Genomic DNA, 24,063 nt, shown 5'->3' on the forward strand with positions numbered 1-24,063 from the left:
TGGCACACACCTGGGGTGCTTCGTTCCAGAGGCATCCAGGGTTTGCAAGCCTCGTGCACAATGGGAATCAGAGTTCACTGTTCACTACCAATCCAAATCAAAATGCTGCCCAGCGTATGCCCAAATGCTTTTGCTTTCTCGTGCAGACAAAAGGGAAGGAACATAGAGGACATCAAATACTATCATGAAGGGCTCTGACTAAAGACACACAGCTCAGTTATTTCTTCCAAAAAATTTAATTGAAATTCCATCTTTATGGCAAATGATACACAGTAAAGTTATACAAATTTTTTGTGTTACATTACATGGAAGTCCTTGTTCAATCTGAAAGACCTATGTTGGACTAAAAGCAAGTATTTGTACACATCTGGCATTAAAAAATAAAAGTAACTTCTCTATTTCTTGCATCTTGTCATATTGATTTCCAACTCTCTGTGTGTGGTAGAAAGGGAAAATAAAAGTGAGCTTTCAGATATCCCTAGGAAAATCCCAGCCCCACTGGACTCAACTGTACCATCCTCTTCTCCAGGGGTAACAGGATGTTAGCTCACAGACACTATCCACACACCTTCTAATACTAGAGCACCACTTTTGGAAGCTATCACATTTTCTAAAACGCAGCCAGGAATGAGGAAGATTTTATAAATTCCAAAAGAGAAAAACTTCAACTAAACAAAAAAAAAAGGAAAAAAGCAAAATTGCAGAGAGTTAAATCAGAACAGCCTCATCATGAACAAATCCTTCAAAACATTCCATTTGCAAACACCTTTACTTCCCCCTTTTTTCCTTAGGGCACCAAGGGCTTTGCTTCTGAACTCCTCTATTTTTCAATCAATATCCTCAGGCCAGGGCTCCACAGCACTGGGAGCACTGGTGTGAAGAGTTCACTCCCCAGTTCTCGTTCCTATTTTCAGACACTGTCTCAGTTGAGCAGCTGTTTGTCTGCCTGCACTGCAAACAGCATGCAGTACTAGCAGGAGTAAGACCAAGCAGCTTGGGCAAGGGGACAGTGACACTGCACCGTCCCCGCAACCCTTCATTGCTCAAGCCCAGCCTAAGGACCCTGCTTGTACCAACAAAACCTTGGGACACAATGCTGCTTCAACACATCAGTTAAGCTCACTTCCAACCGGCTGCTTCTTGTCAGGGCATATGTAAATAGTAAACATTTGCAAATGAAATAAAGTACTGCAAAAAAGTGTAATTAATGATGAAAAAAATCCAACTAGATTATTGCCTGAGGACTACAGTCTCCCAGATGCTGACACTTCCACATGCTCAAATCAATTCAACCAGAGCAGAAAGTGCTCGGGATCTGACAAGACTGGCTCCCAAGTCAGTAGCACCAAATGTTTAACATCTGCCAGAGGAGCAAACTGCATGCTTAACTGTAGGATCAAGACTGCAATCTCCAAATGCAGCTGCTACAGATCACTGGCAGAGTGCTGAAGAAGGCACATAAATGGATGGGTTTCATCTCTCCTCATACTAGACACGCAATGTAGCTAACTACTGCCAAATTAGCACACCATGCTCCCTTCACGGGCAGAGGCAGCAACAGAGTGAAACTCATCCAACTCGTTGCAGGCATCTGCTTTGAGAGATGAGTAATTTCTCAAAAACACATACTAAACCAATCTTTTGACCAGAAATAGTATCTAGGAGACCAGTTCAGATGTTGGCACATAGATTGGAAGAATCAGAAGTAAAGTCAAATGAATTCCACTATTAGTTAGCATAGTCATTAATGCTCCTAAACAGAAAGACCAGGATTAGAAGATTTCAATGGCAGCAGAATTCCCACTGTTATCAGTCTCACTGTTATCTTGATTTCTATTAAAAATATTAAGCAGAGCTGCTAGTGAACTTGCTCAGGTAGTTTTTCAACAGGCTTCTGGTGCTGCACTAAGACAAAATAATGTGTGTTATATAGCATGAAATGGTATTACACGACCTGTTCAGCAAAATGAAGAACGCCACCAACTCTTACGAGATGAGATCCATCTGCAAAAAGCTAAAAAATTAAATCATTTCTACATCATGGTCTAAGAGCAGCAATAGGCTTAGTAATTACCTCACTTGTGGTTAGCATACTAAAAAGAATTTTAAAAACCTTTTATTACTGAGGACAAACGTAATGCCTTGTAATTAGTGCCGGCTAATATTTTCAGTCCTCTTTCCAGTATGGAAATAAAAAGCCAATCTATATTTATAGTATCGCAATGTTCATACAAAGTTAACCTTCACTTCCAGCTTCAGCCACACTTCCAAATGTGCTGGTCACAACCTGGATTTGAAGGTCAGTATACCCTTCAGCTGGTAGGAAAAAGGCATAGGTAGGAAGATTTTACAAAACAGATTGTTTTCACTGCCAAGCAGAGAAATGGGAACAGAGAAAGTTCTTTGTCCAGCAAGAGACATAAGGCCAGTGTTCCCTTCCCAGACATAATGCAGACATTTTTATTCTTTTGACATTGACTCAAAGGCTTTCCGTGAAAACTTCACCCCTCCAAACACATGCTAACCCTACCTACACCTGAGCAAGAGCAAGCGTTCCTTTTCCCTACCAACGCAGCGAGCAGAGGCCAAAAATTAAGGGAGAAAGGGAGAACAGAAGTCCCACCTTCTGGCTCCCTGCCACTGAAACAGGCACAGGTATGAAAGGTCAAGGAAGACTTCTTTCTGCTAAAGCAACAAGGGAAAGCAGTGACATAGGAGGTTCTGGCACTGAAGGAATTTAAGTCTGTCTCACCATAGTCACAGTGGGAAGCTGCAGTATGGCAGCGGAGACACGGCAAGCAACTCTCATGACACATTAGGCCACAGGCCCTGGCAAGGCTGTGCAGTAGGACTTGGATCGCTCCATGGCAGTACTTGGCCCACTGGCTGCTCAACACATCCATCCATCTCTTTAGTATCCCATGTTTAATTCTTTGAACCAGATAAACCTGTCATACCAACAGAGACCTATCTTCTTTTAAACAACCCTATCCTTGAAAGATTAGAGGTTCAAACTGTTCAAGCCTCATAATTACATAAGCAAATAAAGCAGTCTGAGCAGCATGGCATCTGCTTCTCAAATATCACGATTAGCTGAATCATCAGTTTACAGAAAACAACGTGCATTGCCAAAGTACTGGCGTTTCAGTGCTAATTACATAAAGTAAACATTTATATCCATGAAGTCGACAGCTGGACTAATACACGTATGGCTCAGTCCCACAGAACACTGTCACAGCTTTGCTCCTCCTTTGCCCCAGCCAGGAGGAGAGGTCCCTGTGCAAGAGGACCACTGACTGAGGTGCTGCAGTACTTCTGCCCTGAACTACTTCAAGTGCCAAGCTCAGGCATGCAGTGCAGTGACCAGCCTTTCAGAAAAGCCCCCTCCTATCCCAAGACTAACCTGGACACCAGTCCTGGTGCTGACAGTGAGGGAATACTGCCCTAAAAAAAGAGTTTTTCACTCCACAAAACTACCACTACTTAGGCATGGATTCAGCAGTCCCGACACACCCAAACACCTGCCAAAACAAGCAAGAAGTTTAGCTGGCTTATGAGTGCATACTCCCGGCCCACGTCAGTGCCAAAAATCTAACAGACAAAATCTGGCTTTTGACAAAGGTATGCATAAGCACCCAGCCGTCAGCCTGTGTGGCTGCCTGCTCTTGGGCATCTGCAATGTAAATTACTCCTGACTTATGATCTCAGTTTTAAACAACATCAATTAAGCTAGATCAATTGTACCTCTGCAAGTATCCCACAAAAACCACAGCACCGTGGCACAGTAGAAAGCACAGAGATTTATAAACCTTCTGGAGAGCAAGCCTGATTTCCTAAATTTACTTAACCACCCAAACAGAGAAAGCCCTTTTCAATAATAATTTTAAAAAGCCACTTGGCTTAAAGGATAAACCAACATGTTCCCAAACGTGCTGCTGATAGCAGCTAGATTTAAAACAGATAATTTGTTTCAACCAAGCATGTTTTTCAGCGCCACCCATCAGGTTTATTCCTTTCATGTTATGGTCTTCAAATCCAGAGGCTTTCCTACAGATAATGAGTGTTTTTTCTAGAAAATGTAGACAAATTTGTGCATTCCACTACCCCAGCTAAACTTTCATGAGAAGTTTCTGGCAGGAGAAAAAAACCCCAAAACAAACCAAAGCCTTATCTTCATGTTCTAAAAAAATATACACATTATTTAAAAAGCATTAGAAGTCACTTGATCTTCCAACCCATCTGAAAAATCACTCTCACAAGAGACAATCGGTGATGATGCTGGTTAAACTGTACCTTAAGCATAAACAAAACAAACAATTGTATGCTTGAGCTGGAAAGCTGAAATTAATGCACTCGTAACAAAATTGCATACAAATAAATCCCTGCATAGGAAACAGAAGCTAATTAGTAGATTATTTTTTTTTTTTACGTTTTTCAGTGCATACTTACGGGCTCATGCCAAGCCCAATGAGAATCAGATGAAACAAAATATTTTCACATCTCGCAGGATAAATGCCCTTATTTCCCTACTTCTTACAAACTCTTCTCAAACAAAGAAAACATAAGAAAAAAAAACAAAACAAAAAAGTCAAGCTCTCCTTACTGTTACATGAGGTTAACATCACTGAGACTACCAGCCCGGTGAGCATGTAACAGAGGAGAGTTTAGTCAAGCGGTTTCTTTCCTTTGCACAGCTTCACCAGGGCAATTTTCCTGTATAATCCGGGGTGCTCTCCTAGGCTGCCCATCACAGTGGCTGATTAGTGAAGAAGGCTTTTGTCTCCCTGCAGATGGGATTTACACAGAGTGGACAGCAGAGGGTTAACTGCCTTGAGCAGATTTCATTCGACTGGATATGTGAACAGACCAAGTCTGCCAGAGCCTGAAAGACAGTTAATTAAAAATCAGAAGTCAGCAAACCTATGTGCATAAAATATAAAAGTGCTTTAACACGTGCCACACTGACTAGTAAGACGGCCAAACTGTGTATCCACCAGACTACACATTTTAAGCACTACCCTCCTTGCCTTCAGGGGAAAATCCTACCTTTAAACATCTTAAGAGAAATACTACATTGAAAGATTACTACAAATGAATACAAACCAGTTTTTTCTTTTTTGTCAAACCAAATTTCTGAACTTCTTTAAAACAAAACACACCAAAAAAAAGCACTACAGTCATAAAAGAAAACACTTTGCGGTACACAGATTACATATAGGGTTTTCCATTTTCATTCTTGAACTCAGAATACTTTAAAACTACAAGAAGATATCCATAATCTAGTAGGAAACACACAACTGCAGACTTCTACAACTATTGCAACAAAAAAGATACCTTGGAGAATAGTGGATTTCCATTAAGAGACTCTGCTCTTCTGATATTTTCAACTCCGCACTGAATCAAAAATAAGAAGAAAAAAAGTTAAGTCTGCTAGATCTGTCAATAGTTAGCCTTCCTTTCCACTTCATTCATAATTTGCCTCAAAATGACAGAATTAAATGCAATACCATGTTTTTCAATACAGCAAAAATAACTATGATGCAAAATTTCACTTTGCTGCCGAAAATTGGTGATTCTTTTTTAGTAAGGATAGCGGTGGCTTAAAGAGTTACATCTAGAAAGACAAATTCCCACCTGTTTTGTGTTGCTAAAAATTGAGTTAAACCAGTTCAGATTAATTTCAATTTACATAAAACCAGAATTTGCCCCCAGTCATATTGCAAGAAGCAGCTACAGAGCAAATTTCAAAACAGGAGAGCACCACTATCCAAACAGTTATAAAAACCATAAAACATTCACCTCATTCGCTAAAACTTGGGCATACTCAATATCCAGTTCATAAAGTGTTTCAATGTGGTCACTCGTAAATGCTATAGGAACCAACAACATGTTCTTCTTTCCTCTTTGGCACAGTCCTTTAATGGTCTCATCTGTCTGTGGACCAAGCCAAGGCATGGGTCCAACCTGTAAGAAAAGAGGGAGTGAAATAAAGATGAAACCACCTGATTAAATCATTCTTACAAGAACACCCATGATTTCCTAAGCAGGATAACACAGGCCAGATTGTGTATACGATGGAGCCACTTATTTGTATTTCCCTGCTTTTGATAGCACCTCTCACTTTCTCCATTAAATTTTTTATGGAGATATACTGTCCCACCATTTAAATCCCAAAGAAACAGAACCTGGGCTGGCCTAAATGAGACTCACATTAAAGTAAATGAAAATTTAAATAAAGGTGTACTTTTTTCAGTTCAATAAAACCTTGACCACTACTGCACAGGGTTTACCTGCCTTTTAAAGAAGTTACCATTCTGTAGCAAACTGTCCTTACCACTTTATGATCCATCCATTTATGAAGCATTCGGTGCTGAGATATAGTAACACCATTTTAAGAACAAGACCACAATGCGTGATAGGTGTAATGCCTTGAGACATAAGGTTACTTGTACTGCATAATTCTGGTAAAACTTATGTTCCTTGCTATTTGCAGTAGTAATAATAAATACAAAATAATGCAAGCAGTCTTTGTCCAGAATAATGAAGCCTATTTGGATTAGGCTCATATTACTATTAAGAATGTCTAGATCACAGTGACTACTTCGGAAAAATTGCTCGGAGATCCTCAAAAAGCAGCACCTTAAAAACCCTATGTGCTCGATTCTTTCTTCTGACAAAGAGAGACAAATGCTAAACTAGATGTTATAAGATCATAAGTTTTCTAATGGACACATCCAAAATTTACTTTAAAATGATGTGATACAACAAAAAGGTGAGGAACTCTGCACAGAGTATCTGGAAAGACTGAACCTAAGTAAAAGATGGGGATTCTGTTCTAGCAGAAATACTTGGGGAAAATGGGAAAAAGGCACTGAGGTTATGACCTCCTTAAGCTGGAAGAGCATAAACCATCAGCTGAAAATCTTTACACTGGCAGGTGGCTTTACAGCTTCCCTGAGCACATACCTTGGACTGCCACACAAGCCTGTAAGGGTTGGAGTAGTTCAGCTTCTCCATGACTCTCTGGACAGTAGCTCCCACTTCCTGAGGATATGGATCACCACGGTTCACTACCTTCAACACAAAAACACCAGACCTTTTTCTTCCAGTGAACATGTTTGTGCAAACACCACCTAAAGACCGGGAAAGGTGAGCACACTGTGTGTGATGTGGCTGCGCCCAGGGAAGGCCATATCAAGTGCCTGGCTCATCTCAAACAGGGAAGAAAAACTGTGTTCTTGGCCAGCAAAACCTATGATGAAGCTGCTTTACCAGTATATCTGATCCTACTCCTCTGCATGCTAAAGGATAAACTCTTCTATCATCGTATATAGACAGGGTTACATTTTGGTAACCGTACTGCATTTTTAAAAAATTATCCAAGAGCCATTTCACTGCAGTTGCTGGGTGCTGACAGAGGACCAAGTCATTTATTGCAACTTTGCAAAGACTTTTACTTTTATTCCTTCAGGGAAAGTATTACTACTGCTTTCTAGAGGTGAGAAAATAATCAAATTTTCCCCTCTGTTACCACGTGGGTTTGAGCTGGTAAGTTGATGAGGCTATGAACACAGCCATACCAAGTCTGACCTACCCCAGCGCCCCATCTTCAATGGCAGCCAACAGTGTAGATCTGGGTAAGCATGCAGAAGAGTAATCACAGCTCACATGCCTCACCTTCAGCTCCACATCAGGCTTCCAGCTGCAATTCACTAACTCACCTTCATACTTCTCTTTTATATTTGCCTGGCACTTCCACAGCTGTGGCCCTACCCCACAGGTGTGTGAGCTGCATACCCTTCCATTCAGCAGAGCCAGCATGACTCTGGTCTAACAATGACAGAAATGACCTGACATAACTCACAGACATGGGCAGCGAGTGAGCAGAGAAGAGGATGACAACATCTTTCCTTTTTTCGGGCGGAAACAGGTTCAGTTCCTTCTGTATGTGATCGGTGAAGCACTGTTCAGGAAAACAAAAAGCAAAAACCTGAATGAGAAACCCTGAGAGGCATTATGTGCTCTCCGATAACCCAAGACAGGCAGCTTCAAATGTTCCAGATCGCCTTAAGAACTTCAAAATTCCCTTTGGTATGCTGGTAATAAACTGAAAGAACAGAACCAATTCAACCCAGCTCTCCTCTACCACCTGTGATGAGTGGGTCCCCAGCCTCAGAGGGCACATGTGTGCAGCTGCTAGAGCAGGGGCAGAGAGAAATGGTAAATGGACAGAGCACAATCATCTTCTCTTAGCAGCCCCATTACACTTAGACTAAATCAGCGTACATAGACATGGCATCAGAGAAGAGTGTACTGTGCAAAAGGTCTCCCCTAACCAACTGCTGAAGCAAGTTCAAGATAACTGTATTCAGTTTTATTCTGAGACCTTTGCCTTGAGCTTAGCTGATGGGAGAGAACATGGGAGGGATGGACACCTCTGCCCATCAACACTTGAAATGTTCTTCATGCTACACACAAACAAGCAGGGAAACACCTCTGACCCTTCACTCCCACTGCCAGCATTTGAACTGAAAGCCCTAACCCTGCACACACACCGCTAGGCTGAGGGAGCAGACAGAAAGCAGCCCGTGCCATCACTGCTGGCGTATGGTGCTGCAGGAGCAGGAAACAACTTTGTCTGCATGGTCTTCCCTCTCAGATATTTTACAGTGTAAAACACACCAGAAAAGTTAAAAAATGTTAATTCCGATTTCAACTTGGAAAGGGCTGGCTCAGCCCCTGGTTATAATTACAGCCTCCTCAGACTTTGGGAAATGCACACTGGTGAGCTTATTTGTAAAGAGAAAAAAAAAAAGTTTGTATGTATTCTGTCTAATGAAATCTATTTTGCAGGTTCCCTGAAGATAGAAAAGATTCCTCAATTCTGCTGAACCGTTCTAGTGAAGGCAAGAAGAATACATACTGAGGGCACAGGGGCATGGAGAGTGCATAACAATGTTACATCCCAGGACAGCATCCCACTTGGGCAGCTTGTCAGGGGAACGTCACACAGTGTGGGAAGTTCCACCTTGCCTTCCTTCAGTTTTATCATCTGTTCAGCACACCACAAAAATTGCAAAACACAGGCTAGAGAGAAAGTTCCCCAGCAAAGACAAAAACATCATTTTCTCTGAAAAGGAAGGAGCAAGAGGGTTTCCCTTAATTGCATCTGCCACAGCCAGCACTGTGCCTGGAATTCCCTCTTTGCTGCCAGATGAGAATCTGACAAACCAACATGATCTGTAAGTGCATCAACCATAGACCTGCTCTGAGCAGGAATTTGGACTAATGACCTCTAGAGGCTCCCTCCAGACAACACCATTACAATAATATGACTGCTTTTAAAACAAGACGTGGATGATGGTCACTTACACACATTATCATGCCAAAACATCTGGCATGAAATAACCATCCTTCTCCTGTAATTTTATGCACACTAGGCAAGACACATTTCATTACCATAACTAAAATGTACCCTCAAATTGAAGGTTTTTTAAAATTCCTGTTATTCTTCAAGTTATTTTTTTATAAAGAAAATACATGAACAGACCTGAAATCAGCAAATAGCTTCATCTTCTTTTAGTACATTCTACAGCTAAAAATCTTATAAGCTTTGTCAGAAGCTAAGACTTGATCCAAGGGAAGTGTTTCCTCCAAATGTTTCTGTTGCTTAACATTACACTGTGGCTTTACTGGTAACAAATATTTCTAAAAAGGAAACCTAATAAACATCTGTACTTAGTACTTTGTTGTTTTAAAGTCAGCTGGAAATGCAAACTTACCAAGCTTCTCTTACATCATCCAATCTAAGAAAACCCCAGGGAATGCCAATTTGATAACATATCGGATCTGCTCAGTTCACACCTCTCATTCTGACTGCTAACTTCAAAGGCTCTCAAACAAATCCATACCTGAATAAGAAGGGGATGTGTGGGCCATCGGTCAATTATACTCCACTTCATCTTTGGCTTCTCCCCTTTTTTATTATAGTAGCGATAAATGGCATTTAAACTGCTTCCTGAAATACAGAGAATCAAGAACATAAGTTCAGCCAAGGCGACAGCAACCTGTCAGATCAAAAAAGTTTGTAGCAAGGTATTATAGTATTTTAAAATGCCACGTATTTACAATGCAACCATAAATCAGAACTGAGAGCCTCAAATATGAACAATTATATCAAAGTTCATACAAGGTACTGATTACATCAAAGTTCATACAAGGTACAAGCCAAAAACAATTTACTAGATCATTCTTTAATTGAGGAACAATTATTGTTCTAGTTTCCATGAAAAAAAGCAGTCAGTTGTGTTCCTGAGCCTTCAGTTTGCAGTATCTCACAATAAGAACAGTAACATAAAGCTACCCTTAGTTATAAATTTTCTACCCAGAATCTGGAATTACAGTACATACAGAAGACCTCAAGTTGGCAATGAAGCCAACAGGAAGGGGCACTTTGAGGAAGACTCAGGACAGCTTGCATTGACACTCTACACGCTCCCTCAAGGCTCACAGACAGGTACCCATATTTGCCTCTGTCCGTGCTCTCTGCTCCTCCACTGATGCTCACCTGTGGTAGAACAACTGTACTGTGGGTACTGCGTGAAAGCAATAGCCCTTTCAATGCCATCCTTCTCCATCTCTTCAATCGCTTCTTCTGTCAGAGGATGGACGTAGCGGAAGCCAATGTAGTATTTGTGAGGTGCTGCCAGCCAAAGCACAGGAAAAGAAATTGCAGGAAAAATACAAGAACTCTCAATACCATGTCATTGATAAGTACAGAACCAGACAGGCTGAAACTGTTGAAATAAACATGTTGGTAATTTTCTGGCTACTTTACTAAACCACTGTCGTGTAAACACATCTATCTTTGACCAAGTATTTTTCTGGTAACTCACTTGGCTGTTATTACAATTTAAAAGTGATTTATACCATTGTTTGCTTCTGCAGAAAGCACCACTCTTCTGCTTTTACTTAGTTTAGCAGAGGCATGGTTTCCAGACTCTATGGAGCTCCGACATTTTACTGAGCAAGTTCTGATTTAAAGGGTGTATCGATAAAAAAAGTATCACTACAAGATGCTAAATGAACACTACTATGCCCTAACACAGACCACAGTTACCGAGGTGCTATGGGCTTCCTAACAGCACAGCTCAACTCACTTCCTGAAATCAGAAGTCAGATGTTTTAAATACACCAATGTAATTAAAATGCCATAACCTTAGGAAAGACAAGGCTTTCTTCATTCTGCCATACAAAAAGAAACACACTGCTTAAGCAGTTTGCACATTCCAGGAAATTTTATTTACCTAAACTTTCAAACATAATTGGGCTGCAATTTTGTGTGCTAGCACCGCAATGCTCTGCTCTGCAGGAATCAGTTTGAAACAGGACAAGGCCCTGCACCTTACACACATTAGCTGCCTATAAGGCATTTCAAGAAAACTAGGTAATTTTAACCCTTTCATGCTCCAGGTGCTAACAGAGAAGTCACCAAAACAGGATGCCCTCAGTGCATGAGGGATTCACATGCCTTTGCTGGATCAGACCTACGGTCCCAACGCTGCGGGGGTGGGTCAGGCAGAATTTCCAGGTACTGGCCACTTACTCCACATGCCCTCCACTTCCTATTTCAATTTCAACAAAGGCCTGGCTCCCTTGTGTTTCCCTCACTTACTCTATCTTTTCTTTCATCACATCACGCAGATACAATTCTATTTCACTTCTTCCCACTTCCTTGTCTTCAGTTAGCCACATCAAAAAGCAAAGCTAAACCCAAGACAAGTTGGAACCATTTTTCAATGCAACCGCTCAGGTCACTGTGCTCATGAGAGAAGATGCCTTCCCCCACCCCGGTAAGTCCGCTCCATTTGCACATAAACCCCCAAGGACTGGGACTATTGTTTGGGGCAGGAGATTTGTGCTACTGCATAAGCGACACATGTTCTTTCATTCTCGTTTCTGAGTACTTCTCATAGAAACCTTCACGTCTTTAAACACTTCATTTTGGAGGCAATATTATTCTCTCCAAGGACAATGTTTTAGGTTTTTCTATTTTCCATCTCTAATCTTTTGGGTGTCAGCCAGGGTTTGAGGAGTATGGTTTGGTTAGGGGGAGGGAGAAAGGGGAGGTTTGCTGTGTTGGTTTTTGTTTTTTTTTTTTAAGTAGAGAACAGAGGTTCTTAGGAGAACAAAAGCAAAGTTTCTTTTTCAGGGTTTCCGGGTCACTAGCCCTAAAATAACATTTAACTGGTTTCTGAAGGAAGCAGATGTCCTATGCTTGGTCTCCACTCCATACATTTATGCAGGATGCAGAAAAGAGTTTTAGTCAGCCTCAGTTCTCTGCAGGAGGTAAGAGAGCTCCCAGCTGGGAGCAGCAGCAAATAATAACCCAACTTCAGGAGCCCCAGGAGCCAGTAACCTCATTAACATTTTTAAATGGTATTAAAAACAAAAGTCTGACTAACCAGAGTGAAGACAGGAGTTTAACCTGGAAAGGACATACTGGGAGAAAACCATGGCCAACGTGGAAACTTCTTGCAATACTCTCACAGCATTATGTTTTGTTCTGGATCACAGGCAGCAAAGGGGAGGTTTTCATGTCTGTATACATACTAATTTTGTTGTTACTGTTAAGAGTCGGAACTGCTGGAAACAGTGATGTCTTGTCCTGGTTTCAGCTGGGACAGAGTTAATTTTCTTCCTAGTAGCTGGTGCAGTGCTGTGTTTTGGATTTAGGATGAGAATAATGTTGATAACACACTGATGTTTTAGTTGTTGCTGAGCAGCACTCACACTAAGTCAAGGACTTTGCAGCTTCTCATGCTGCCCAGTCAGTGAGGAGGCTGCAGAGCACAAGAAGGTGGCAGGGGACACAGCCAGGACAGCTGACCCAAAGTGGCCATCATCCGAGACCATATGATGTCATGCTGAACAATAAAACTGGGGGGAGTCGGCTGGGAGGCAGCAGCCTGCTGCTGGGGGACTGGCTGGGCATCGGTGAGTGGGTGGTGAGCAACTGCATTGTGTACCACTTGTCTTGTATGCTACCATTGTTATTATTTTTTCCCCTTCTTTTTCTGTCCTATTAGACTGTCTTTATCTCAGCCCACGAGTTTTACCTTTTTCCAACTCTCTCCCCCATCCTTCTGCAGGGTAGCAAGAAAATGGCTGTGTGCTGTTTAGCTGCCTGCCAGGCTAAACGACAACACATCTCCCCCCATGAAAAGCTGCCAATTTAAAGAAACAACGTAGCTGCCTCATCCTATAAGCTTTGATTCTGCTGACAAGGGAATCTCAGCTAAAATACAGCTTGTAAGGAATACTAAGAGCTGATATAATTAAAAACAATAAAAAAATCAAGATGTGGCTTCTTAAAATGTAATTACCATTGCAAGACGTTAGCCTATTTGATGCCAGCACTAAAATAAAATCCCAACAATAGAAATGGATTTTCCTATCATCATGTTCATGTGATTTATTCTTACAGACTAGTGAGCCTACCCAGCCTCACTCATTCAGAAAGGAAAAAACTCTTGTTCATTTTCAGACAGCTGCTTGTAACAACAGTTTCATTTTACAATTATATTGTTGCCAGATGACATGGGTGAGGCTGTTTATTTACTAGTTTATATTAGTCCCATTGCCAAAGTGTAACATGTCAAATGTATACAAGTCAGTAAACCAGCACACCGATTCATTTACGCAGGCACGAATTTCACAGGTGGCTGATAATGCAGTCTAACTTGAGCTCTTCACCAACTGCAAATACACAGCAACTATAAACTCTACGACCCAAAAGTCCCAATCAAGGTAAAAAAGTGTGCAAAGTATTTCTTCTTTGTCATGTGTTTCAAGTCTTATCAGCACAACCTGCAAGCTACTCATTAACAGGGCTCACCACTCCCAAAGCGCTACCTGTGAGCACATGATATTCTGAAATGCGTAGCTTAGTCTGGAAGTACATCCAACTGTTTCAAGCTATTCTGAGGCAACACAGTACTCAGTAGCACATGCTGCAACGCTACTTGGAACACTTGAGGAAATGGTTTAGCACACAATTCAATTGCTAGCAATGGTTAGCATGTTCAATTTTTAAAACTGCAGCTACCATTAGGTGAAAAAGGTAGTCTCTAAATGACTTATCAGGTGTAAGAACTGCACAGAAGGGGACATGACTTCACAAAAAGTCATCACCAAAGAAAAGCAAGCTGGAGTGGTACACTGAGAAAAGCAGATAAACTTTCTAAGCTTTATCTTCAACACCCGTTACGAGCCCAGCCCTTCAGGGGCTACTGCTACTAAAAACACTACTGCCTTGGATGCCTCGGCAGCATGCAGTTTTGGCTTCAGGCTTTGACTATACTTGCAGGGACCACAGCTGGAATTAAGCTAGAGAGTAGCACCTGTGGAAAAAAGGATCGAACGTCACCCAAATGCATGTATCAGTGCAACACTACACGCTGAACAAATAACATAAATTTGGTTCTAGCCTTCCAAGAGCATTACTTTTCACCTTCCAGACCCTTTTACCAGTCTCCCACCTCTAGCTCTTTTCTACCCGAGCCTGAAGCAGGTGCCATAAAGAACTACAAAATAGCTAGGAATCAAATAACATGTATTATCAAACATGGGGGAGGATTCCCTGACAAACCAGCATCACATCAGCAAAGGTCACAGAAACTGAAGGGAGAAGGCAGGTTGCAGCACCACACATTATGAAGCTGCTGAGCCCAAGAAAATGAGGAACTCTCCTCTTTGGCTTCTCTTACTCCAGCAGTTTTTCCTAATAAAAATGTTTAGTGTTCCTATTTGAGTGGCAGGATGAGAAGTATTATCTGTACCTAACACATCAGTGAGGAATTCAGCAGGCAGCTTAGCGATTTTATTAATTCCTTCTACTCACAAAGGTAGTCTGCATTATGCTTCTTGTTCTCAAAGCAGCAGAGAAACACCTTATCGGAACAATGATTACCCCTAGATAGGTCATTTTAGACAGACCAACCATCACTTCACTGTTTCTCCTAACTTTTTTCAAAGTAGTGGTGACTGTTTTTTTCTGTCTGCCCCATGAAAGGCAAGAAGACACAGAAGATGGCCATCACCCTTGAGCTGCTATGTGAATACGGAAGTTTAATTTCTGGTACTGCCACTCACACTTATTACTGTCATGGTTTTACTGCCACATAGGAAGAAACTTTAGCATAAAAGGTACTGTAAGCAAATGATCTATCACCTTCAGCAAACCGCTGACAAGAAACGGACTTGTGGTTTGTCATAGCTGCTAACTGAGCAGCAATAAAAGCTGAAGTCAAATTCAACTGCCAACAAATCTGGAAGCAGTTTAGCTGAACTAGTGCAAATTCCACAATGAATGCACTTCACCCGCGTGAACAATGACTCATCTATCAATTTGGTTGGAGGTTTTAGGAGAGAGATCGAACGTGGCTGAATCACAGCAAATTAACACTATGCAAATGACCACAGTTGTCTGTGTTTGCACACCTAGCCCATAGCAATTGCACAGTAAAACATGTTAGCTGAAGCCCTCAGTAAAAGGACACTCACAGCAGTGTCTGTACCCATTTCCTATCACACTAGTGCTACCAGGTAGCTTGGCACAGGGTAATCCATACAAGCCACAGCTCCTCACTGTGAGAGAGCAAGGTTCAGAAAGATTCTTTGATCTGGATAGAGGGGAGGGAGGTTGTATTCACCTTTCAAGTTTTCTTATCATCAAGGAAGAATTGGCAAAGTCAGCATCTACTTCCACCCAAGCTGAACTGTTAGGCCTTATCTGCTGCTCATGTCCTTGGGTGAGGCTCGCTGCTATCACTCAGCCAAGCCCTGTTCATCTACGAAGCCTGGTCTTTCCTTCCAACTGACCTCCTCTTCACTCCTGAAATCAGGCCTAGTTGGTGTGTGTTCTTTTATCTTTTATTGATAGTTACAGATTCAGACACCAAGTTTCAAAAGCTCTGGACACATCCAAGCAATAATTGCAGAAGGATGTTTCAGAGGAACTAAAGACACCTGGGGCTTTGGGGAACAGTCAGACTCCCAATACTCTCCCATGCAGTTACCTATTCTTTAGGCTCAGGCTGGCATAACAAAGGCAAACAAACACAAAAGGCTTTATAGCATTAAGTTCTGGCCTCAGAGCTCTTCTACATCACACAGTCCCTGCACAGTGTCCCAGCCAAGCTGGCATTGAACAGGGAAGGGCACCTGCACAAAGCAGCAGGAGCAGGGAATGCTGTGCTGTCCTCTGAACCCTAATTGCTGGCTGCTGCGAGTGTGCGGCAGCCATGAGAAGGTGGCCGTGCGTTTCACAGCAGGAAATCCCACCCCCCTGTGAAACTCAATAGCACCAGTGTGCAGTACATGAACGACCAGGGAACCCTCGACTGAAAGACTTTTTTTACTCTCTGTACACCCACATGCACAGCCTAATAGGATTCATCATTCTCCCACTCTACCTCTTCATAAAAGAGAATTACGGGAGATTATACTGCCAACGGTCACAGATCTCCACCTCATATATGCTAGTGAGAATGCCAAACCAAACACCCTTCTCCCATGGCTGCCCTATTTGTCCACATGAAATACATTCCCCTTTCTTATCATCTAAGGCTCAACCACTTGTCTTCAGCGTAGACTTCTCCAAGCTCAAGCAGGGCTTACAGGGCAAGGTATGACACCTTGCGGGTGTACACACTGACAGAGGCTTCTGTCACCTCTGAAAATAAGGTACTTTGCCTATCATAGTCATCTAGATTTCTTCCAGCAATCAAAGGGGAGAGAGAGAAAGAAGTGTATCTTTAGAGGGTGATCTTGCCCTTTGATAACGACCTCAGGATTAACTGAATCACTTTTTCTCCAAGCCCTACTCTCTCAATGAAAGAGGGAGCAGAGACTACTAGCTTAGGCCAGATGCCCAAAAAAGATTCCTGATGGCCAAAGTTATGCAAGATGAAATATGCCAAAAGCACCCAAGGGTGGACTTACCCAGGGGGCTGCTTTTCAGCTATTTGCCTTGGGCACAGGCAGAGATGGCAGCTGGACCACAGCACACACTGGATTGACTAAGAAGGTGGGTAAATGTGTGGTTGTCTTTTGCTGCTACACTGTGTTACTGCAGGTTGAACAAGTACTGACAATACCCTCCAAAATCAAAGCCAGTATGCAATGTAGACCACAGCACAAAAATGTATATGCATGTGTGGGAACCTGGCGCTTTTGCACTTGCTCAGTTTTTAACAAACAAGAACTTCTGCCAACACCTTTGTTGTGATTTCCTGGCAGGACTGAGAATTCCGTTCACACAATAAAAACAGAGAAACAAAAGCTGCTTCACAAGCACATGCTTTCAACACATGAAGCAAAAGAAACTTTTAGCAAGCACAGTAAAGAAATACCGGTGTGAGGAGACATGCTGTCCAGCAGTTTCACCATGCCTTCTCCCTGGACTGCTGTCCACTTCTTGATTGGTGATCCACCTCCAATCCTGCTGTACTGCTCCTGGATTTTTGGTGTGCGGCGTTTGGCAATGAATGGTGCTAATTTACTGAAGTGTTCAAAAGATACACATATTAATACTATAACAGACAGTACCACCCCTTTTCCCAGACCTCTGCTGCAGTGGGTTTTCTATGACAATCCCCCCAAATTATAGCAAACCACTGCTGCATGGTTTATATAATGCCACATTCCATCACCCTTCCCAAACTTAACTAGGTGACAGGAAACTACAATTTGCAATTAAAAGAGAATGATCTTGGCATGCCTATTTCCAGATAATTGTAACACAGTTTCTTGTACTGACCGGTCCTAAGATTAAACAGCCTTAAGAAATGCTAATATACACAGGACTTAAATGTCCAAGCCTACAGCTAAGACAGCAATACCTGACACAAACTGTAACAGAGTAGATCACAGTATTTCTCACTTTTGAACTGGAAGCGTCATCAGATCCCTGTCCAGGAAGAGACGAAGTAAGAAATCATGCACATCATCCAGCCGTTCTGGACCTCCCATGTTTAACATCAAGATTCCTGTTTTAGGTTTCCTATGGAAGCAAGAGGTATTTAAAATCCTAGTGACCTACTGCCTTTTTTTTTGTATTATTATTACAAAACAATCAGCTTATCCTTCTGCATTTGTCTTTTACAAAAGCAGCATCCTATTTAGAAGCTAATTCTGCTTATGTAAAAGTATGAACTACAAGCATGAACAGCCAGAGAACAAGTAATTACAAGTAATTACTTTTTTGAAGAAGTAATCACTTTGCAACACAGAATTTAACTGGAAATATACTGAGAAAATTATCTCACAGCTGAAGGCTGAAAAGGGAGGTTATAAAACAGCATCTAAGGAACTATCTCAGCTGAATGACTGATGTAGATTCCAACCACACCAAGCAGCAGCTTCCACAGAAAATAGATAAGCAACCCACACAGGTCTTCATTACTTTGGAGAAACATCTCATCTCCTGAAGCAGTGAAAGGGGCTAAGAGCCATTTTCTACACATAAAATAAGCGCAGGGTTGGTTTTGTTTGGGTGGGTGGTTTTCTTCTTTTTTTTTTTTCCCCCACAATGGGTTTCTATCCAGGTGCAGATCCAGCACACTGCCCTAAAGATAAGGTCCCTCCCAGAACAGCACAGCAGAGCGCACTGTGGTATAAGCTTTTACAGAGACAGCTGCTGATCACAACTCTCCCTCAAGAAATGGATTTCCCCATCAAATCATTTCCCCTCCCCAAGGAATCCCAGTGACCAGGATCTCTCGCCTCCTGAGCAGACAGAGCTGAGGTTGCAAAGGGAGCTTTGCCCTACTCTTGTCCAGGCCAAAGTCTTAAAAAGAGGCACTGAGAGGAGCCTAGGCCTGCCCTGATGGGTCGGGCCTGACCTCAGTTTCCACTCCCTTTCTCCTGGAGTGTCTATCAGGAGGTTGCTAAATAAAACCCAGGAAGCAGAACCTCAAATAATAATAATATCCTACTGTTTGTTCTTCTGTTGCTTCTGCACTGACTTAGGCTTTACCATGGGCCACTGCCTCACAGCATTCTGCAGGGAACAGGGCAGGCCATCCTTGCGCCACAGAATTGTGAAAACAAGAGGCTCTGTGAATGCAGGCAGGCAGATAAAAGCAATTGCACACACACACCCCCAACCTAGATCAAGCCCCGTGACTGCCACATTTTGCTACATAACCAGCTTTGCTATGCACATAAAGTGGCATACCATATCAGAGGGAGACAGACAGCAATAAGAGCAGGTCGCCCCCACCCAGACCTCACTGCAAACTCACCGCGCTTCTGGCTGAATTTGAGGTTTTGTGCTTTCTGTCACTGCAGCTGCAGTCACCTGACCTTGCCATCGCACCGGGACCCTCAATTGACTGCTGCTTTTTACAACTGGAAGAGAGATAACAGCACATTGATAACTTTGCACTGGGCTGAGCAGCCTCTGCCAGATAGGCACTAATCTCTCAACAGCTACATAAACACACTTGGCAATATTGCGCTGCTCGGCATTTTCAGCCTTAAGCTCCAGGCCCTGGAATCAAAGACAGTCACAAAATTGCAAGCTTCTGCCTTTCTTTAAACACTCCATAAACTGACAACTTTTGAGATACCAGGGAGTAACCTAAAACCAAACAAAAGCCTCACTAATCTTTAAGCTCCAATCATAAGCCCAAAATAACTGGTGACAACACAAAAGAAACTACACAGGGCTGACATGCTAAGGAGTATGCCAAGCTACACTGCTCTTCATCATATAGACATACCTGGGCTAACTCTAAACAAGCAAAGTATCTTACACCACCTCCACAATGTAGGCTAGACATTTGCTAGTTTAGGGTCCCCAGCAAACTTTAGCAACATAGATGAGCACCTGTGAGCCATGAGCAGACAGCCCTTTAGTTTGAGCCTGTGTCAGGTACACCGAGCAGCAATTTCAGAATCCATTTACCCAGGGACATGGGCAGCCTTCTTTCTCACTACCCAGCCAGGTGACTTCTATTACTCCTGGATTTCAGCATCAACCAAAAACCAGGATACTTTAGAAGTAAAGTCTTCCCACACTGACTTCCCTCTCGGCTTTCTGCTAGCTTCCCTTCAGGTACTGGAAGGTGCTGTAAGGCGTCCCCAGAGCCATCTCTTCTCCAGGCTGAACAACCCCAACTCTCCCAGGCTGTCTTACAGGAGAGGTGCTGCAGCCTCTTACCATCTCCATGGCCTCCTCTGGACCTGCTCCAACAGGTCCACGTCCTTCTTGTGCTGGGGGCCCCAGAGCTGAATGCAGCTAGATGACTGTTAACCCAAACTTTTCCAACCCAAACCATTCTACGATTCTATGCTGGTTACAGCCTGGTTTTTTCAAAAGCACGCTTTGTTTTCCTCAGGGGTTCATAGTCATTACGTGATAATTTTTAGTGTAACCGTAGTGTGAATTGCCCAAGATGAAAGAAATGGTTAAATTCTGCATCCCCAGCTCTCCAGCAATCGTTTCAGACAACACTTCCCTTGTCAGACTGCAGGAGTTCAGCAGCAATTGAGCCCCAATAGCACAGACCTCCTCAGCAGCTGATCCACCTGCTGAGAAGAGCATCTTACGGTTCACAGTTCCCTAACAACATCCTGAACAGATGCTGAACGCCCTCAAAACCTGCTGAAATCAATGGCAGTGAAAAACATCTTGCAAATCCAGCTTCTAACTTGGGATTAACAGCGTGTAGCTCTGGATGCCTGTGTCTGCAGTGATATGAAAGGCTGCAAACTAAAGAACTTCAAGCATCGCTGATGCCTGAAAGACTCTTTCCAAATATTTGTATTCTTCCTCCAGTTCTTAGGTGATTACCTTTTGAAGCACTGACTCTATATGTAAATTATATAGAACAATAAAAAGAGACGTTTCAATGGCCATATTGATCCTTCTGCACCATAAATAAATACTGAAAAGCATTTGCTTTACTTAAGGTGAGGTTTAGGCACATTTCTATCTGCACATCATAAAGCACATGACGCAGAACACCAGCACGTGCAACGATGAGGACCCCAGCTCCATGGAATGTTGGTAAAAGTGGGGGGTTTTATAAGTTTTAGAAATGGTTTTATCGTATCAGCCTCTGGAGCCAAAGGCCCTGTAACCCCAGTCCCCAGCGCTGGCATGTGAAGTTACTCCAAGAGGTAAAGCCTGGTAAAGCCTTCCCAGGGGTAAAGCCTTCTGTCCCAGACAGGGAACAGCGCACAGCCTGCTGCTGCACAGGCTGCAATGCTCGTTTGCAGCATCAGGGTGACATGTATTATTGAGTGATTCACCCCTCCTCACCTGCACCTGGCCTGGTTCTGAAAGCGCAACCTGTGAATTGTTAAACCGGGATGGGTTTTATACAGACACTTTCTAGAAAGGGAAGTGCATCGTTTAAAATTAAGATACCTGAAAGAGAAGAAAAAAACACACACACACCCCCCCCAATCATCCTCAAATAACAAACAAAAAACCGAACACATCCACCCCGCACCAAAAAAAAAACCCAAAACAACAACAAAAAACCCCTTGGGATAAAAAAAATACTGAAAATGCGCGCCCGGCAGCCACAACTGACAGGTTTCCCTGAGCCGAGGAACCCGCAGCCCTCAGCTCCCGCAGCCCCCGCCAGCCCGCCCCGCAGCCCCGCTGCCGGAGCCCGGGCTCGCAATAGCTCCCCTCCGCGCGCCGCCGCGACCCCGGCCCCGGGGCGGACCCACCGCGCCCAGCCTCCGGTGCCAGCCGTCCCCGCCGCCCGGAGGCTGCGGCCCCGGGGGATCGCAGGCCCCGTCTCTGCTGGCAGCGTTATGCAAAGGCACCTCACGGGTGTTGTGTAACGCGGTCCCGCCGGTCCCGCCGCGCTCACAGCCCCCGCGGTGAGGCCGGCAGCCCCCAGCCCGCCAACCCCGCCTCAGCCCCCTGTTCCCGCCACTTGCGGACGGCGCCCACAGACTCACAGTGACGCGTCACCCGTCCGGCCGCAGCAGCTGTACCAGCGGCGGCCATCTTGGCGCCCGCCGCCTGCATTCCCTCAGACTGCTCCGCCACCGCCTGTCGGCCTCCACCGCCGGCCTCCCCCGGTACCGCCCCCCCTGCCGTACGGGGCAGCGGGGGCGGTACCGGGGGGGCTGGCGGCGGAGGCGCCAGGGTTGAGGCGGGAGTGCCGGAGGCTGGCCCTGCGGGACCGTTACCACAGGGCGGAGGGCTGAGGAGTGATGAGACGCCCCCTGATCAAAACAACCAAAAGACCCCAATATCTTAATTTTTCGAAGGTGAACTAATAATGGCATCCCCTGCGTTAAGGCCGGGGTTAAATTTTGTTCAAGAAATAGAAAAAAAAAAGGCTCTTGGGCAGCTCTTAGGTTTGCACAATTAGGCCCTAAGGAAGCTGCAGATCCTTTAAAAAATTATTTTTTAATCTGAGGGGGCTTTCTCAGCAGAGAAGCTCACCTACCACCTCAGATCTTGGCTAGCCTTTGCGGTTAATGCAGTGTTCTCACCTACAGCAATGCTCCCCTCCTTCCCCACTTCATGAAGAGTCTGGTGCCGTCCCAGCCTGCCTCTTCCAGAGGACATCAACCGATGACCTTTTCCACCATCCCACCCCTTATTTTGCCCCTGATAATTCTTTACTTCTCCAAGGCTTGTCCCCATGCTCTGTCACCCAGGTTAGTCCTCCCTCTGTGGTGGGCTTTAAGGATGGAGGCTACCTCATCTGGAAAGGGATGGACATGGCCCTTGTCAGCAGCACCTGAGACAGACATAGAGTTTGAACACAGCAACCCCACTTGGTAAGTCTTCGTTGGCACCCAGATGCTGTGCACAGGATATGACAATTGCCCAAAGTTTGGCTGTGTTTTACCTGAGGTTTTACTGGAAGACATGTGTGAGGGCAGTTGGTGTGTCTGGCTAAAGCCAGGGCAGAACACCCTGCCAGGCTGCACCAGCTAGGAACTGGTCCTGGGCACTGGAACCAGTCCCAAGTGCTGGAACCTGTCCTGAACGCTCAGTGCAGCAGCAGCTGCTGGCAGTGGGCAGTGCTGGCTGTGCCAGCACCCAGCATTGCTTCCTGCTGCAGTGGCACACCTTTGCGATAACCACAGGAAAACTATTACTTGGAACATGGTACTTTAAAAGAGCTGATAAAATTACAGTGACAAAACCAGCACAGGGGAAGCGCAGTCCCTCACACTCAGAGGCTGCAGCAACTCCAGTGTGGTGAGCAGGGCCAAGGGGCTGCGCTGGGAGCTGGCCTGGCACAGGTGGGGTTGTGTGCTGGCATTCTGCCTGTGCTCCAGGTGAAACACATGTGTTGATCTCAGCCCAGTGCACCAGGAAAAAATCCAGCCTAAATCATTATTTACTCTGGAGACTGAAATCTTCTCCAAGAGATGGAAAGAATAGGCTTTTCAAAACTCAACTTCTACCTCTGCCAGCGCACAGTTGGAAAGCTTTGCAATAGGGCTGCACCTCGCACGCAGGGACATGCACTGTGTTTACAGTGTGCATCATTTATGAGGAGATTTCCTTTGCATGCTGGGAGGAACAGCATTTCTCAGCTGGAGACAGATATCCACAGAACTGATTTATGACCAGCAGCACCTCTGCATACTGTTACAGTGCCAGCTGGGATTCTCTGTCCTGGTCACAGCTCAGTGTGGTTTGCAGATGCTGCAAATCAAAGGTGGCTGTCTGGTAGGCAGGAGGGGTCAGACAGGGAGGTACTGCTGGCCCAGCTGCTGACTTGCTCCATGTGCTCTGGGGCTCTTACTGCTGGCCCAAATGCCATAATCTTTACCCCTCTTTTCCATGCGATAAATGTAGACAGTAGCAGTGCAGGACCTGTGCCTGAGGAGCAGGACAGCTGGGAAGAGGTCCAGCTCAGGTTGAACAAGGACTACAGGCAGCACACAGAACAGACTGCAGTGGTACAGCCTCACACCAGGGCAGGACCTGACTCCTGCACCAGGGCTCCTGGCTCGTCAGACACACTGGCACAGGACTGCAGAGCTTGTCTGGTAACCTTCATTCCT

The 24,063-nt window shown here is 44.2% G+C and overlaps 1 protein-coding gene across 5 annotated transcripts; it reads right to left on the reverse strand.

The window, feature by feature from the left end:
* Positions 1 to 217: 217 nt before the first annotated feature.
* FECH (ferrochelatase) lies at positions 218 to 22,145 on the reverse strand. 5 transcript variants are annotated; one of them, XM_055791499.1, is made up of 13 exons: positions 21,988 to 22,107; positions 21,332 to 21,439; positions 19,308 to 19,413; positions 17,945 to 18,064; positions 17,415 to 17,563; positions 10,568 to 10,702; positions 9,912 to 10,018; positions 8,924 to 9,052; positions 7,865 to 7,963; positions 6,967 to 7,074; positions 5,800 to 5,964; positions 5,335 to 5,394; positions 218 to 4,882 (listed from the first exon to the last, which is right to left on the reverse strand). In XM_055791499.1, exons 4-13 carry the CDS (start codon positions 18,040 to 18,042, stop codon positions 4,748 to 4,750), a joined length of 1,185 nt encoding a protein of 394 aa, XP_055647474.1. In that variant the 5' UTR covers positions 18,043 to 18,064; positions 19,308 to 19,413; positions 21,332 to 21,439; positions 21,988 to 22,107; the 3' UTR covers positions 218 to 4,747. The 5 variants fall into 5 exon arrangements, with proteins under 5 accessions (XP_055647474.1, XP_055647475.1, XP_055647472.1 ...); XM_055791500.1 differs by having other exon boundaries at positions 21,332 to 21,403; positions 21,988 to 22,103; XM_055791497.1 differs by lacking the exon at positions 21,332 to 21,439 and having other exon boundaries at positions 21,988 to 22,145.
* Positions 22,146 to 24,063: the final 1,918 nt, after the last annotated feature.

This window comes from Falco peregrinus, chromosome Z (assembly GCF_023634155.1).
Source record: "Falco peregrinus isolate bFalPer1 chromosome Z, bFalPer1.pri, whole genome shotgun sequence".
In the NCBI taxonomy this organism is placed as follows: domain Eukaryota; kingdom Metazoa; phylum Chordata; class Aves; order Falconiformes; family Falconidae; genus Falco; species Falco peregrinus.

Coding starts and splice junctions, on each gene's coding strand:
- FECH (XM_055791497.1), bottom strand. CDS start 22,057: ATGCAGGCGGCGGGCGCCAAGATGGCCGCCGCTGGTACAGCTGCTGCG. Junction 17,564..17,944: donor ATGACGCTTCCAGTTCAAAA/GTGAGAAATACT, acceptor TGAACACTTCAG/TAAATTAGCACCATTCATTG. Junction 5,395..5,799: donor CCCAAGTTTTAGCGAATGAG/GTGAATGTTTTA, acceptor TTTTTGATTCAG/TGCGGAGTTGAAAATATCAG.